Source organism: Panthera tigris, chromosome F2, assembly GCF_018350195.1.
Source record: "Panthera tigris isolate Pti1 chromosome F2, P.tigris_Pti1_mat1.1, whole genome shotgun sequence".
In the NCBI taxonomy this organism is placed as follows: Eukaryota; Metazoa; Chordata; class Mammalia; order Carnivora; family Felidae; genus Panthera; species Panthera tigris.
In genome coordinates, this window is record NC_056676.1 from 10,066,012 (window position 1) to 10,083,194 (window position 17,183).

At 49.3% G+C, this 17,183-nt stretch overlaps 1 protein-coding gene across 7 annotated transcripts in view; it reads left to right on the forward strand.

The window, feature by feature from the left end:
* FAM110B (family with sequence similarity 110 member B) overlaps positions 1 to 14,559 on the forward strand; it is a 142,450-nt gene extending 127,891 nt beyond the window's left edge. For 3 of the 7 annotated variants that reach the window (XM_042972942.1, XM_042972946.1, XM_042972944.1), the window contains one exon: positions 11,648 to 14,559. In XM_042972942.1, the coding sequence (XP_042828876.1) occupies positions 11,978 to 13,090 (1,113 nt within the window). In that variant the 5' untranslated portion in view covers positions 11,648 to 11,977 and the 3' untranslated portion in view covers positions 13,091 to 14,559. Of the gene's footprint in view, positions 1 to 8,063; positions 8,338 to 8,833; positions 8,972 to 10,990; positions 11,272 to 11,317; positions 11,343 to 11,647 lie in introns of those variants that run through there. The other 4 variants (XM_042972943.1, XM_042972948.1, XM_042972947.1 and 1 more) reach the window with 4 other exon arrangements.
* The last annotated feature ends 2,624 nt before the right edge of the window (positions 14,560 to 17,183 follow it).

A 17,183-nucleotide genomic window follows, 5' to 3' on the forward strand; every position in this document is an offset into this window, starting at 1 on the left:
AAAGATGTGCTGCAGAAAACACGTGTCTGGCTACTTACGTATCTTATTTTGAAGGTTATTTTTTTCTCCCACGGTGCAGTCTGAATCCTGGAAAATGAGAAAATGCTGTTACCTTTTTTGAGTACGTTTGAGGCAAAGAACTCGTCCGAACCGCTGCGGTACTAAGAGCTATTCGAGAACTCGAAAACGATTCTAGGTGTTCCTTGGCAAAGGAGATCACGTGTTTTGTTCGTTTGTTTTTAAGTGAACCTACTGGCTATGCTTGAAATTTCTACCTTGCATTGATGGCCTTTTGCAGCGTATTTGTTCCCTAACCACAATTCCGGGCTAATGTGCCCATGAAGTTGTGAAAGAACAGGTTCTGTGCAGTTGTGTGCCATTATACCAAACTCTGCAGTCCAAAGGAGGTGCTCTGGGGTGCCTGGGTGGCTCAGTCGGTTGAGTGACTTCGGCTCAGAGCCATGATCTCATGGCCCGTGGGTTCCGGCCCCACACCGGGCTCTGTGCCGACAGCTCGGAGCCTGGAGCCTGCTTCGGATTCTGTGTCTCCTTCTCTTTCTGCCCCTCCCCTGGTCATGCTCTGTCTCTCTCTGTCTCAAAAAGAAATTAAAAAAAAAAAAAAAAACATTAAAAAGAAAAAGGAGGCGATTTGAGTGTGGTTTCAAATTTCTAAACAGTTTATTCCAAGTTTCACTTCCCAAGCTTTATATCTGACATCTTCACTGAGTCTCTGCAATATAAATTGACGTGCTAGATATTCTACGGAGTGGTTAGCGTTTTAGTTCAGCTCAAGTGCTTACTATGTGCAAGGCGGGCAGCTTTACTGGAAATGGCAATAAAAAAGTGTGCGATCCCTGCTTTCTGATGCTCTGTGTAGTAAGACAGAATGAAATCACAGTCTCATGTTGCTTGTTGTTCCTTTTAATATCTCTCATTATTTTCATCAAAGTTCGGTTAACTTTCATAGATCCGCAGTCAGTGGTATCACGAAAGAAAATTAAATTAATGGAACCCAATTTATAAACACTTCACCTTCTCCGCTTGTGCATTTAAGCTGTTAGCAAATGGCATGGTTATTTGATTTAGCAAAAAATTAAGGAGATTTCTGTTCCTTCTCCACCTTCTGGGGGAAGCTGGTACTGAACAGCAAACAGCCCAAAGAGGAGATTTTTAGGAACTAAAATATAATTAGTGTGGACTCCTATGGCCATATGACCCAAATATAAAACATTCAAAATGACATCATTAAGAGCTCTGGGGTGACAGTGTGACACGGTGAGGTGGGCCGAAGTGTACCTGTACAGACCTGGGTGTAGAGCCAACAGCCACTCAGTATTGAATACCTTAGACTATTTGGACCTCCGTGTCCTCATCTGCAAAATGGGGATAATACTTGCTTTAGAGATATCGGCAGGATTGAATTTAAAAACCTATAAGATGCATTAGTACAGTCCTGGGGACATTACATATGCTTTATAAGAAGTGGCCATGATTAACAGGTTAATTTTCAAATGTAATACAAAGGAATTTACCTAATCCACTTACAGCGAACTTGGCCCACTGTCCAAAAAAAAAAAAAAAAAAAATGCTGCTTTACTTTTTCTCCCTTCAAGTTGAAAAATGGTTCACAATGTTAACACATGTTAAGGTTTATTCCAGAGTAAAATCTCCTCTGCCCCAAGGCTGATCACTAGAAATTAAAAATACTTTCAGAAATAAGGGTTCGATCTATATTGCCACCCTTAATCTCTGTTATCGTATATATGAGCTACGATTGCCGTAGAGTACAAGTCAACACACAGCTAAAGGAAAAAGCAGTATGCGCAGCGCAGATGCTTAGCGTCGATGCTGGTGGGAGAACGTAGGCGCAGGGTCCCCAGATGCACCCAACCCTGGATTCTGGTCACGGCCGTCAGGGGCCACTCACAAGTACTTCTTGCTTACACAGGGGCACCAGGCAGCCTCGAGGAGGCAGTTGTGAGCACGGATGAGGTGGTCCTCTGACGGTGTCTGCAGGCACAACACAGATCCTTTTAGAGTTCCGAATCTTTGAGATCGTTGAGCCCCTGGAAGGGTCGCCTGGTCTACCTAGCTAAGGGAACCAGCTAACACTGAGACCCACGTTAATTAGCAAGACTTCTAAAGCCTGTGATTTGAGCACACTAGTCTTTAAAAGAGGACAGTGGTCCCTTGAACTTGACGCTCATTTAGAATTTGGCCTCCCGCATTCTCACAGCGGAACGTAAAACCACATAAAACTCTAGGAGAGGATAAAAAGTGGCTGCGAGTGGGATCGTTTTATGTTTGTTTGGATAAGGCAAGCAGTCCTATTGGATTTTCATTAGGAATCCTAGTGGCCCTGTTTTTTAATTACTTGTAGTTATTGTCATTAAGCGAGCCATTGTATTGCCAAATGATTTTGGGGGCCCAGCTACACGCAGCCTTGATTTCTGTAATCTCAGGTGAAAGGCAGGGCTCCCCCACAGTGAAACAAGTTGCTGGGCCTCTCTTAGCAGCATTTTCTTCGCCTTTGGCCAAGGAAGAACGTTGGACCAGAAATGTGATTTTTGTCCCCCTCTGATTCTGTTTTCATTCTAATTGTCTTAAATAGGAGAATGGCATTTTAAAGGGAACCCATAACATTTTAAAATAACGGATTGACTTCAAAATGAAAACGAAGCATTTTCTAAATGACCTTGGAGAATGACATTAAAGAATCCATCATGGATTGAGATTTGACCTGCTCTTTTTCTCCTCCCAATTTTAGGTTTGATTTCATTTTTAATAATGGCTCTATTATTTACTCTAGCCTGGTTCACTCACATAACTGTTTGCTTTGAAATTTGAAACCACATATTTTCTCTGTAACTCAAATAAAAATGGGGTCATGCGAATGACCTTTCAGACAGAAACTGCATAGTCAATCCACTTTGACAGAAATAGCGCACACACACACACACACACACACACTATGGCTTGAGAGCAATGGAATCATTTTAAGACAAAAGATCATTCAGTTCCCGTAAAGCTCGAGATCTGATGACGGCGATTATCAGTGCCAAGTTGCGGACACTGGGGACGAAATTTAATAACCGCTCACATTTACTGAACAAACGTGGTGCTGAGTTCCATGCTGAGCGCGTTTATATACCTCACGGAGTTCCCACATCCGCCCTATGGAGTGTAGCAGTCATTACGCGTAAGAGAGGAAACTGAGGCACACTCAGCTTGAGTAACTTCCCAGGGTTGCAGACCTTTAGGTGTGGTTGACCTTGACCCCTGGACCTGGGCTCTGAACTGAGGAGTGGCAGAGAGTGAACAGGGGAACAGAAAACCTGAGGGATACTGTGTGGATGGAGCCCTTTTGTTTTCTGGCCTGGATTCAGGAGGGATAAACAGGAAGTGAGTGTGCGCTTTTCTCTGTGCCTGAAGAATTCAGCCTGCTGAGTTCTCCTTTCCGTCCCTGGGATGAAATCTCAGATGGCACCCATAGCCTCTTCAGTGGGTCTTAAATAATTGAAAGTTCTCAGATCAGTTTCAGGAACGAAAGAGCCCAGTCCATCGTTCTGTCTCAACCCAAACTCCAGCCTTTCATCCGGTTTAAATTAGCTTCTCCCTCTTCCAGCTCAGGCCTGTGTTGGCTCAGGAGAGAAGGGGGGCGGGGGGAGGATTTACTGTGGAGGAGGGGACGTAATAAACATCGTGGGTTTTCCTCTCCTTTCTTGTTCCAGCTTCTTTCCCTCTCATGAGCTGGCGTCCCTTCTGACCTGAGTAGGTCCCGCGAGGCTGTGTGAATGTGCAGGCCAGGCAGAGTGCTAAGGGGAGGATCGCAAGGTTCCTGCCCTGGGCTCTGACACCTGTCATCTGGTGTGGTCCCCTGGGGAGGGGGGATTTCAGAGCTGCCTTTCTTTGGGAGCTTTGGGGCTCCCTGGGGGCAGCCGCACCCCTCCTACCGCTAGGGGGTGCTCACGGCCTTCCACTCAGCGCAGGGCTGGGGGCTTCCTTTCGGGGGTGAATCTTTGGGGGCAATTCTGTTTACCATCACCCGAGAGCACCTTTTCCCAAATACCTAGGTGCACCTAGGAAACCCCCACTCTTGTACTCATGGAAACACGGCTTCATCTCACTGTCTGAGACGAAGGCAGACAGACAGAGCCACTGTCCTCCATCATAGCTCCGAGCAGAGAGCCTGAGACTGCCCTCCATACTGCTTTCCTGCGGCACAGTTGTCTCCCATAGCCGCCTTTGTGTGCCCCCTGGGCTTCATGAGGAAACACTGGGCATAGCAAGTGGCACCCACCCCCCTCCACTCTTCCCTCCAGCCTTGCTCAGCTCACAGCGCCACCTGGGGGATATTTCCATAACACAGGGCCTCCCCGGTTGTCCCAGTAATTTTCACACCTTGATCAAAATGCAGGCACAAGTTGTGTGCTGCCCCACCAGTGCACCTGGCACATAGGAGAGCCAGTGAGACAGTTCCTCTTCGTCCCTATCTATAAAGTCATAAGAAGCTAACGGCGGGGGCGGGGCGCCTGGGTGGCTCAGTCAGTTGAGTGTCCGGCTTCCGCTCAGGTCATGATCTCACTGTCGGTGAGTTCGAGCCCCGCATCGGGCTCTGTGCTGATGGCCCAGAGCCTGGAGCCTGCTTCGGATTCTGGGTCTCCCTCTCTCTGTGCCCCTCCTCTGTTCATGCCCCGTCTCTCTCACTCTCAAAAATGAATAAATGTTTAAAAAAAAAAAAAAAAGCTAAGAGTTGGCCTGTCCATCATCTCTGCACCCATTCCAACATCTTTTTCTATCCCGCGGTTGTAGAGAATGGATGTGCCGGAAGAAACAGGGCTGAAAGGGGGTGCCGCAAAAGGGGGGGTAACGGTTTATGCCACCTGTGGAAGACTAAAACAAAGGAATGGAAACCTAGGGCAGGGGTTTGTTATTAAATCATCTGCGAAGACCTACTCTGTAGCCAACCGAAAAAATAAGCCGAAAAAGGACTAGGATACTGGAATCAAAAGCCAAAATGTTATTGGGAAAAGCCCCCGGTTGCCAAGAACGTACGAAGGGATAGTGTGGTTGGAAGAGGATTATTTCACCAACAGCCTGGAGTTGATGTTGATGGCAACACTGAGGCCAAAAAAGAGAAGGTTCAGCCGTCAGAATTATAGGCGAGAGGGATTCACCGGGCGATGAGACAGAACGAGGCACGTCATTCAGTAATTGAAAAAGTACAGGTCCAGAAAGGGCAGTGGTTTTGACTTAATGCTTCCAGATGGTGGGCCCCCTGATTTCTTAGTTTCTGTGCAATTTGTAGCGTGCAAATGCAGTCTTTTTTTCAAACCTGCTTTTGTGACTTCCCCAGTTACTTTTCCACTCTTGATATTCTCCTTTGCTTTTGCACTTTTTGCAAGTTATTCTCCCAGCATGAAAGAAAGGAATAAAAATGAGCATGCGCTAGGACGGGAACACGTTGAGAACATGGCATGTTAATTAAAATGGACGCATTAACGTCTTCCAAATGGAATGGCGTTGCTCCCTTGAACCCACAGAACTGAGCGTTATTTGTGAATGCATTTTGCTTCGATAAAATAATTTTCTGTGAGAACCACAATATCGTTAACCGTGTGTGATGGGTGTTAAGGACGTGACAAACGTTGTGAGACGCTGCTGGTTAGGAGACATCTGAGGCAGAGGGGAGGACAGGTGTGAATGCACACAGCTGGTTTGGAGGGACAGACTGCCATAGTTCGGTTTGGCTCAGGCCTGGGGTGCAGAGGAGGGAGGGACGGAAGAGAGAGTGTGTACCTCCCCACAAACCACTTCTCGGCAGTCAAACTGGGAGCCAGAATCGTCCTCAACACGCCCCCCTCACCCTCCACACCCAGCGCGTCTCCAAGTTCAGCCCAATGTACCTCTTCCAACGTCTCTCGAAATTGTCCACACTTCTCTCCATCCCCAGAGACACCCTCCGCATAACGGTTATGTGAATGAAAAGTGTCTGTGCCCTTATCTAACCTTCTCGGGTCCTGTAAAGAGGTGGGTACTATTATTGTCCCCATTTTGGAGACGGGGAACCTGAGGCCCAGGAAGATGCCGTAACCTGCCCACGGCGGCTCAGCCATTGCAGGGCTGAGCCAGGATCCAGACCCAGAGGCAGCTACTCCGAGCCCAGCCACCTTCTCCCTCCCCCGGACGGTTCTGACTCTTCTGTTGTGAGTGCATTTCTCTTAACGTTTGTAAAGAATTCAAAGGCTAACACTGTCATGTGAAACTGTGCATTTTTGCCGCACCGACAAGGATGTCTGTCTGTCCTTAAGTGGGAAAAACCGAGACTGTAGTTGCAAGAGTGACCCTCCTACCAGGTTGGGGTTTGATGCCTAAAGGCAGTAGCACAAATACTGTTACCACAACAAACAAAAAAATCAGAAAGCAGCATGGCCCAGGTTGATACGTACTGTCAGTGTTCTGTGCTCTGACTTGGTAGGAAATCAGAAGATCGGTTCTTCAAGAATTCTTACTTACCTCGAAGGTAAACCGCTTCTTTTGTTGTCCGCCTCCAGGAATGTTTGAACTGAAGGCATTTCCAAGCTCGCCAAATTCAACACATTCAGTTTTCATAGAGAAGGTCACGTTTGGTGACCGCAAGTGGAATTCAGCTCCCACCTGACGGCAACATTTCCTACCTTTTCTCCGTAGTAACGCGCGTGGGAAATGGCCAGTCTTCACCTATTTAAGGAATGTCTATGGGTGAATCCGGGACTGTGTTGAATCCCAAGGTCCTGGCTCTAACTCCCTTGCTTTCTTCCTACGTGCCCCAAAGACCCCAGACTTGAATTCACTTGAGAGACAAGAAAGCTTGGCTCGTTTTCCTCTGCGTCCGAGGCACTTGGGTTCTAACCTGATGCTCTCGAGTGCAGCGGTGGGCTTCCTCTCGCCCCTCAAAGGTGCACCAGCTTCCTAGGCCTCGCCTGGGATCTGTGAGCGGCACAGGATCTAGGTCCCCCCCCACCCCAGATCTACTTCAGGAGTGGGCGTTTGCAGGGCATCCCCTGGGGTGCACAGGCACGTAACAGCTTGAGAAACACTGCTTCAAGTGGGTGAGAGTCACCGTTTGCGCCTGTGGCCTCCAGCCCTCCCCACCCAGAGCGGGACCCCCGCAGATAACGTGACCCCTCTAGCCCCCCTGCTCCACGGTGGGGGGTAGGAACTGGCAGGGCCCCGCTCCTGTCACCCGAGGCCAGATTGCTGTGGAGTTCACGTGCACCCTGATACGGTGGACCGTTTTGTGTCTCACCTCTGCCAAGCTTTGTTCTCCGGTTCATTTTTTACTTCCGTGAAATGTTCAAATGGTTATTAAACAGGGGAGAATGTAGCCAAATGGTGAGCGGAAGTGTCTCTCTGCCTCGGGCTTATGTTCCCTCTTAGTAGCTGTAAGTCAGGGATCAGGCAGGACTGTGTAATTACCTTTGTTGATGAAATTCTAGGCGGCTGAGCTCTGATCTTCCTTTCCTAGAATAAGGTAAAGAAATAGAAGCCCCTCCTGGCCGGTGCCTGGCCGCACCCGAGGGACCTGTCCAGGGGTCAGAGGGGTGTCATCTGCTCCCCGAGCAGAGATCGTGGTTGTCACACATCCGTGATCTCGAGATGTGGCCCCAGGGTTCCAGGCACGGCATCTACCATTTGACCGATCTCAGCCAGCACCGTGTCAACGTTGAAAAGGAAAAGAAGAGAAGTTAGGGATTATGGGAGCATTAAAAGAAGGAGCACCTAAGCCACCTTCATTAGGTCTGAAGTAGCTGTAGTTTGTTGGCCAAAACAGATCCTGTAGCACCCACCCTGTTTCTTCCAGGAAGATGCTTTTCCTTTTCCTCTCCAAAGAGTCCGGATTAAAACGTGTAGGCTCAGAACCTGGTCATTTGTAAATATCAGGGTGTTGAAAGTTATTAGGGAGATTGGGGGTGCCAGAGAAAAGGGAGAAGGAAGGGGTGGAAAGAACAAGGAAATGCAGTGCAAACTGCTTCCAGTCACGACCTTTCTAACATAATCTTTTCACACCGGTTTTGTTCTAGTGCGTGCTTCCGAAGGTTAGATGGCGTGGAACAGATGGGAGTGCCTGCGGGAGCCATCCTGAGCGTCTGCCTCTGTTTACCCATTGCCTCGCCTTTTTTTCCACGAAGAAAGCAAACTGTGAAAGCAAGACAGGGAGCTTTCTGAGGCGGGTGCCCGGGTATTTAAATAAACTGGTGTCTGCCAGTCTTGTGAGCCGAAAGTAATGATTTTTGTTTCGTGTTCTCAACGACACCAAAGCCCGCCTTAACAGACAGGGCCATGCGGTACGGTCAGGTCAGTAGCGGTGGAGGTTGGGGCTTCTGGTCTTAGCAGGATAGGGTTAGAAGGGGAGACAGTCGAGCAGGCCAGCATGGGCTCTAATGCCAGTTCACATTACGTGATAAGGACAACTCATCATGCGGAGAATATTGTCCTAAGAACGGTAAATACAGGAACCACAATGCAGTCCTGAGCCGATATTCCCATATGCCATTTTGAAATTGGAAATAGCTCGCTCCTTCTTGGCTGCTCAGAACCACATGACTTGGAGGGAGGAGGGAACCACATGACTTAGAGGGATAGAAGGTGCTTGGGTGAGAATCTCACCCAAGCACCTCCTATCCCAGATGAGGAGACGAGGCCCCAGCAGAAGAGGCTCTAGGAGCTCTGTCTCCTGCAACCCACTGGACGATCCTCTCCCCTCGGCTCACCTTGCCAGAGGTTGGCTTTGGTCCCTGAGCACAGAGCTGGTGGGTGCCAATCTCAGTCCTGTCCTTCACTGTGTCCCCAGATGTACCGCCCCTGTCCCCTCTGTGGACACGGTTGGAAACTCCAGAGGTAACTAATCAGAGGAGACGTTACACATGCTGGGAAGAAACGTGGCCTGTCCCGGGGGCAGCCTGCTGTCGCGCACTCCGTCTGTGATCCGGTGGGTTGCCTCTGACCCCAGGCTCTCCTGCCTGTTCTGGCCCTGAGCCCCTCTATGAAGGGAGCCCCAGTTCATCTTCCCAGGAAGGTGGGCCCAGGATGGTGGATGACCAAACGCAGAAGGCTCCGCAGAGAAATAGTCGCTCCCTTCTGGCATTTCGCTCAAAATGTGTTCAAAGAAACAATCTCACTGAATCCATGAGAGGGGGGAGGAGGCGGTGACATTTTAAACTACATAGCGCACAATTAAAGGAAGTTATTGTGTAGGAATTGCCTTGGGGCTTCTCAACTCTCGCATAGGAAAATATTTTTATTAGAACAAATCCTTTTGCAGATTCCCAAAATCGTCTCTTAACAAAACACGGCAATGGGTGTATTTGGAGATTGAGCTTGTAAAAGATGATGAGAGAGGAATCTCAGGCTTCCCTCCCCCCCCACCTCCATGCTTGTTATTAATGGACCCTTCATTTTCTTAACGTGAGAGCAGATGATTTTATACGTACGCCACTTTATTTTGTAAATTAGTTATTTGATGTTAGTGAATACATTACCCTTAATATTGCTTATTATAACCAAAGATGCTGAAAAGGGCTGTAACCAGTTACCCTGGGATGCTGACGTATTCATAAATGTTCTCTGTCAGCAGTAATAGGCAAAGAGACTTGTTCTTAGAAAAATGCTACATGGGACACCTGGGTGGCTCAGTCGGTTAAGCGCTGGACTTTGGCTCAGGTCATGATCTCACAGTTCCTGGGTTGGAGCCCCTGATCTCACAGTTCGTGGGTCCGAGCCCCGCCTCAGGCTCTGTGCTGATGGCTCAGCGCCTGGACCCTGCTTCCGATTCCATGTCTCCCTTTCTCTCTGCCCCACCCCCGCTTGTGCTCTCTCTCTCTCTCCCCCTCTCAAAAATAAATAAACATAAAATTTTAGGGGGCGCCTGGGTGGCTCAGTGGGTTGTGCCTCCGACTTCAGCTCAGGTCATGATCTCATGGTTCGTGAGTTCAAGCCTCATGTCCAGGATCTGTGCGGACAGCTCAGAGCCTGGAGCCTGCTTCGGATTCTGTGTCTCCCTCTCTCTCTGGCCCTCCCCTGCTCACACTCTGTTTCTCTCTGTCTTTCAAAAATGAGTAAATGTTAGGGGTGCCTGGGTGGCTCAGTCAGTTGAGCGTCTGACTTCCGCTCAGGTCATGATATCACGGTTCATGAGTTCAAGCCCTGCATCAGGCTCTGCGCTGACAGCTCAGAGCCTGGAGCCTGCTTCGGATTCTGTCTCCCTCTCTCTCTGCCCCTCCCCTGCTTGTACTGTCTCTGTCTCTCTCTCAAATATAAACATTAAGAAAAATTTTTTTAGGGGCACCTGGGTGGCTCAGGTGGTTAAGGGCCCAACTTCGGCTCAGGTCATGATCTCACAGTTCACGAATTCGAGCCCCGTGTCGGGCTGTGTGCTGAGAGCTCAAGGCCTGGAGCCTGCTTCAGGTTATGTGTCTCCCTCTCTCTCTGCCCCTCCCCTGCTCGCACTCTGTCTCTCTCTCTCTCTCAAAAATAAATAAACATTTTTTTTTTTTTTGACAAATGCTACATATATCGTTCACTAAGTAGAGAGACAGCAGATAGATTGATACTGGGAGTATTGATAAATGTTTCGTTGTGGTGGTTTTGGTTGAGGGCCGGGGTGGTCAGATTGTTCAGAAAGCCACAAATAATAATAAATCCGTGAATTCTTGCACCAGTTTTCTATAGCACAGACATGCTTAGGTATGATTGACGTCTTCACATGTTCTTCTTAGTTCTCTAGGGGATTGGGGAAAACACATACCACAGAGAAACCCTTGATTTCTGCTCATGAAGTGTGAAACATTATGGAGCATTTATAATCAAATTAGTTAACTTGGTTAATCCGGAGGTCTTTCTAGTTTTCTTTTTTAATTAAAAAAAAATAAAATAAAATAAGCTTGCTTTATTGAACAGGAGGAGCTCCATACCGTAGACTTGGCTTTCGGGAGAAAGTGCTTTCAAATATATGGGTTGTCCAAAGTAAGATAACTGAAACCTGCTTTTAAAAAACTTGTTTCCATCTCTGCTGCCAATCCCGTGGCTCGCCCCGTTATCTTCAGCTTTTGAAGAGTGAAGGAAGCGCTCGTTTCAGACGTTACTGAGCGGTCGGTAGGAAGAAACCCCGAAGTGTTTTGCGCCGGCCGCCCGCCCGCCGGAGGGAAGGAGACGGCGCTCCCCGACTCCCCGACTCCCCGACTCCCCGACGCGGTCGCCGGCGCGGATGCGGGAGCCTCGCAACGCCGCGCGGTGCAGGGCCCCGGGGACCCGGCCCTGGCCAAGCCCGCATTTCCACACCCACCCAGGATTTCCTGGGTTTGGTGCGAGGGACGCCCGCCGGGCGTGATCGGGGGGCGGATGGCGGCCACGGGGAGGCAGCCGCGAGAGCCCACACGCGTGGGAGAGCGCGGCCCCCGTGCGCGCGCGCCCCGAGCCCCCGCGTCCGACTGAGGGCGCCCGGGGCGCGCGCTCCGGGCCCCGGGGCCCCGCCGCCCAGGCGCGGCCGGTGGGGGTGGGAGGGGGGGGCGGCGGCGGCGGGGGCGGGGGCGCCGCGGGCTTTCTCTGTTGCTACAGCCGTGATGTCACTCGCCCGTCCTAACCCGCGGTTGGTTGTTGTGTGTTTCAGCTCTGCCTGCAGTCGAACACAAAGACCTGGAGGAGACTCCCACGTCGTTCGGGGAGAAGAAAGGAGGCGGCCGGGCGCAGCAGAGGAACTCGTGGCTCGTGGCCTTCCGGAGAGGGGGGGCGAGCGGATCGGAGGCGGGGGGCGCGGGGGGCGGTCGGCGAGCCGTGAGATGAGGCGCCGCCGCGGCTGCTGCTGCCGCCGCTGCTGACGACACCCAGACCCCAGGCTCCGTGCGCCGCCCTGCGTGCTTCATGTACATGTGTCTGCCCCGCGCACCCGGAGGCGCCCAGACGAGAATCCAACACGGCTGCCGGGGAGAGGCCACCCACCATGCCCACGGAGACGCTCCCGACAGGTAGCATGGTGAAGCCGGTCAGCCCCGCGGGCACCTTCACCTCGGCCGTGCCCCTGCGCATCCTCAACAAAGGCCCCGACTACTTCCGCAGGCAGGCCGAGCCCAACCCCAAGAGACTCAGCGCCGTGGAGAGGCTGGAGGCCGACAAGGCCAAGTACGTCAAGAGCCAGGAGGTCATCAACGCCAAGCAGGAGCCCGTGAAGCCGGCCGTGCTGGCCAAGCCGCCCGTGTGCCCCGCCGCCAAGCGCGCCCTGGGCAGCCCGACGCTCCGCGTGTTCGGCGGCCACGCCAAGACCGAGAGCGGCGTGCAGAGGGAGACCCTGAAGCTCGAGATCCTGAAGAACATCATCAACAGCTCGGAGGGCTCCAGCTCGGGCTCGGGGCACAAGCACAGCGCCCGGAACTGGCCGCCCCACCGGCCGGACTCCGCCGACCTGCAGCGGCACTCGTTCGCCGAGTCCCTGAAGGTGTACCCCACGCAGGGCCGCGGCAGCCCGCAGGAGGGCGGCTCCCACGGGGGCCGGCGGCTGCTGGAGCCGGCGGCCGAGTCCTTCCTCCACGTCTCGCACAGCTCCTCGGACATCCGCAGGGTGACCAGCGCGAAGCCCTTGAAAGCGATCCCCTGCAGCAGCTCCGCGCCCCCCCTGCCTCCCAAGCCCAAGGTCGCGGCCGCGGCCACCGCGAAGTCCCCCGAGGCCGACGCGGTGGAACCGGCCTGCGGCGTCAGCCGGAGGCCCTCGCTCCAGCGGTCCAAGTCGGACTTGAGCGACCGGTATTTCCGGGTGGACGCGGACGTGGAGAGGTTCTTCAACTACTGCGGACTGGACCCCGAGGAGCTGGAGAACCTCGGCATGGAAAACTTTGCCCGGGCCAACTCCGACATCATATCCCTCAACTTCCGCAGCGCAAGCATGATCAGCTCAGACTGCGAACAGTCTCAGGACAGTAACAGTGACCTTAGGAATGACGACAGTGCCAATGACCGGGTGCCATACGGCATCTCTGCCATCGAAAGAAACGCGAGGATCATCAAGTGGTTGTATAGCATCAAACAAGCCAGAGAGTCACAGAAGGTCTCCCACGTGTAAGACAGAAAGGCCGTGCGAAGGAGGGAGGGGTGGGTCTCTGTCTGTGCATCCGCAGTCGTGAAGGGTGTGAGGTCTCCTTGAAGTGTTGTGAGCTTCTCCACTCTCTTTGTGTTGCTTGTTGTGCAATGTTTCCAAGTTGCATGCCTGTCAACATGGGGACCGACCCGGCTTCCACGTCCACCATCGCTGCAGAGCCCGGCTGAACGCACGTCACCTGCCAAGAGTTTGCGGCCAGAATCCAGAATCCAACTAGGGCTTCGATCTTTTGAGCAAAACTGTTTACACGAAAAACGGTAGACAACTTCTTCGATATTTATGTGGTTCTTGTGTTTTTCTATCCCGCGCTATTGTGTCTTAATTAAAAATCTTATCCACTGGCTTTTAAGTTGAGAGGAGAACCGTTTCGAAGTAAAAAGCCAACTTGCCTACACGCGAGACCCAAACAGTGGGGAAGGAAATGGGATCTGCTACCAAACGGATAACAGTGACTGACCTGAGTGAGAGAACCAGGCTGGGTTTTCTGAGGAAGAAAAGCGGTGAGCCTGATGTTAAGCGTTCGCGTATTGGAATTCTCCTGCCACTCGTTAAAGTAATGGGGCAACCGTGCTACGTTCTGTGTCCGACTCCGTGTGTAAAATGTTGGTGCTTCTGTGTAATACTGACCCCGAGGAAAGACAATCAGATACAACGAGGGCGAGGGCGATTAAATCTAGGAGTCCGGGGGTTGGGGGTTTTGTTGATGTTCTGATTTGGGTTGATTCCAAAATTCCTACTATTAATCTTTTGACAGGAATGGCCATCCTAAAGCTGATACTAAATGTCTTAAAAAACAAAACAAAACAAAAAGGTTTTTGATCAAGAACTGATTCTGTGCTGATTCTCTTCCCTCTCTCCTCCCCTTCCTGCGTTGTTGTTTTATTTGGGAGAGGGGGGTGGGGCTTGCGCAGGTTTGAGTTCTCTGAAGACATAAACACAAATGGAAATACCAGCCATATCAGTATAGAGCCTCCCATGCAGAAGTGAATACCTTCCGTAGCTGAACCATATCCGAGCAGTGCGATTGTGTTGTCTTGCCTATGTTATTCTCTCAGGCTGTGGACCTTTGTTACAGCTCTAGGAAACTGTAGAGACATGATGCCATGTAGCTTCCCGCCCCCCCCCCCCGCCTTTGGTCTCTAGTGCTGCCTATCAACTTGTTCCCCGTTTTCCCCAGTAACCTGTCCCGCAGGTGGTTAGTTAGCTGTGGACCAGCTGATAGTCGCGGTGCGGTCGCAGAGAGGTAAACGTGTGGCAGTCTGCTTCATTGCTCTGTACTCATGCCCCGAAGTTCTCAGCAGCAGTACCTTAGACTTCATCGGCTAATGGGAAACTTTTTATGGTGTAAATGCTGTAAGACTTTGTACATACTTCAGTTGTTATGAAATCTTTAAGAAACAAAAAAAAGTTACGCTAATAAATAGCTCTGGTGCAGGCACTAATGGTGGTGGTTTCTCTTTGTCCTTTTCTTTGCTCCCTCCTTGAACGTTTAATTTTGGACTGTGGGCCAGAAGCGGATTTTTGGTCGTGTTGAAGACACATTGTTTCATTAAGCTATTTTCACCACATCACAGTTCTTCTGAATGATAGCGATAGCAATGTGCTTTTGTTAAAATAGCTTCATCCGGCTTCCTAAAATATGCTGCCTCTTCTTTACTTAGTTCACACGTTTGTTATTTTTACCTTTTCTTACACATCAGGATTTTTCACATCTTCTCCAAGACTCCAGTTGTAAATATTTATGAGTTTATACAGCGGAGACATCCCTTTGAATGGTCTTTATTTGTACAAGCCCGACATCGTTAACATTACATGTGTCCATACACGTGCCCACCCGTTCATTCGTTCCTCTTTCAACAGGTCATTGGACGAGCGGCTCCCTTTTTCAGGCCTCACGGTAGGCACATGACTATCATGGTCAACAACATGGTCTCTGCCTCAAGGAGCACAGGTTCTCACATTTACTTTCCGAGAAACATCGCTCTTCTTAGTGGACCTACCTTATCTCCTCTTATGAGGACATTGAGTATTCAACTATTTACTGAATCAAGTTATTTGAAGGCTAACACTTCTTCAAAAGTTCCACATGATATGTTAGTGTGAAAGAAAGCATTCTTTGAAAACTTTTCAGAAACAGAAATGATAAGATTCCCAACGACTACTGTTTGTAACACTTTCCTTCTGGAGATCAAATTTGGTTCCTTGACTCTCTGCTGGGTTTGAATTCTTTCTGGTTCTCTGATTAGTTTTCAGTTCAACTAGACTTCTACTTCCCAGAAGAAACATTCTGAAATGCAGCTTGGCGTGGGTGATGACACAGCACATTCAGGATAATAGAATGAAAATAGGTTTCTTTCATTTAGTTCAAAATAAGTTATATATATATATATATATAACATATATGATATATGTTAACTATAAATGTTATATATATATATAACATTTATAGTTAACATATATCATATATGTTATATATATATATATATATATATATATATATATAAAATACACACACACACACACACACACACACATATATATTCTTATATTCCCTAACCATTAGGGAAGAAATGTGGCCATTTGAAATATTCATGGCTTAGCATTTATATATCCATCTCTTTCTAGGGCTATTGAAATACCAAAAATTGTGTCATTTTTCTAAGGAAACCAGTTTTTTTTTTGGAAGAAGAGCACTTCTTAGCTAATTTAACATCACTGCCCATGCTGTTTTAGTCATGGATCCTGTTGAATCTTCCAACATTTGAAAACCACATGTAATCTGCATCCCACCATAATTCAGTCTAATCCCGTGTGGCCTCATTAGAATAGTGAACAAATGCGAGCCTTTTGGTTCCTTTCATAGAAGGTGGGGGCCCCTTATTTCCTTTTTGTTCTTGAAATTAGAGTTTCTATAACGGACTGTTTCAGAGGCTTACTATTAAATCCTAAGTGTGAGAGACTTCCTAATTTAAAGACCATTTCACAAAGTGCTGATTCTGTTAGAGCATGAGAAGTTATCTCATGTGTGCGTGCATGCGTGCGTGTGTGTGTGTGTGTGTGATAATGTTAGTAGGAATATAGCTCAGCATACTTTCCCCACGCACAATGCAGGGTGAAGCATAATTTCACAAGATGGCCCCAAATACTGGTTGTTTCTGAGAACCACCAAATTTTAAGACAGTCCTCCCGGAATCCACCCCCTCTGCCGTTGTCTTAACCCAGGCTCTCATCTTTGTACCTGAACTACTGTTCCTCTAACCTCCTAACTGGAGGACCCTCAGCTGCCAGCCAATCTCCCTTCCCATCCCGCTTCATGCCAAAGATACCATAATCAACTCTGATCATGTCACTTCTCTGGGTGAAAACATCCTCCAGCTTGAATATATTGCTGATAGGATAAGTCCTAACTTCTTCTAAGAGAATGTGGGGTGTTTACTTTTCAGACCCCCTTTTCTCTGTCTCCAGGCCCCCAGATTCCAACCACTCAAGCCCCAGTCTCCAATCAGAGGAAGTTTACATTGGGAGTTTTTGCCAGTGTGGTAGTGATCTGTTTTGCAAAATAAATTTCCCCAAAGCTGAGCAACTTATAACAACAAGTATTTATTAGCTCACTCTCTGTGGGTCAGGAATCCTGGAGTGGCTTAGTCAGATGCTTCTGGCTCAGGGTATCTCATTAGGCTCCAGACAAAATGTCATTTGGGGCTGCATCAGCTGGAGGCTTGACTGGGGCTGGAGAATCCAAAAGTCCAAGATGAATCACGTGATGTTGCCAAGAGTCCTTACAACATGGCGTCTGGGTTCCTCTACAGGGAGTGACCGAACAGGGACAGCAAGGAGGAAGCCACGATACGTTTTATGATCCAATATCTGCTGATACCCAATATCTGAAGTCACACACACCTCCACCATATTCAATTGACTAAAAGCGTGTCACTAAATACAACCCACACTCCTAGAGAGGAGGATTAGTCCTCATCTTTTAAAGGAAGAAATATCATGGAATTTATACCCATCTTTTAAAATCACTACTGCTGAGTTTCAGTAGTTTTTAATTCTG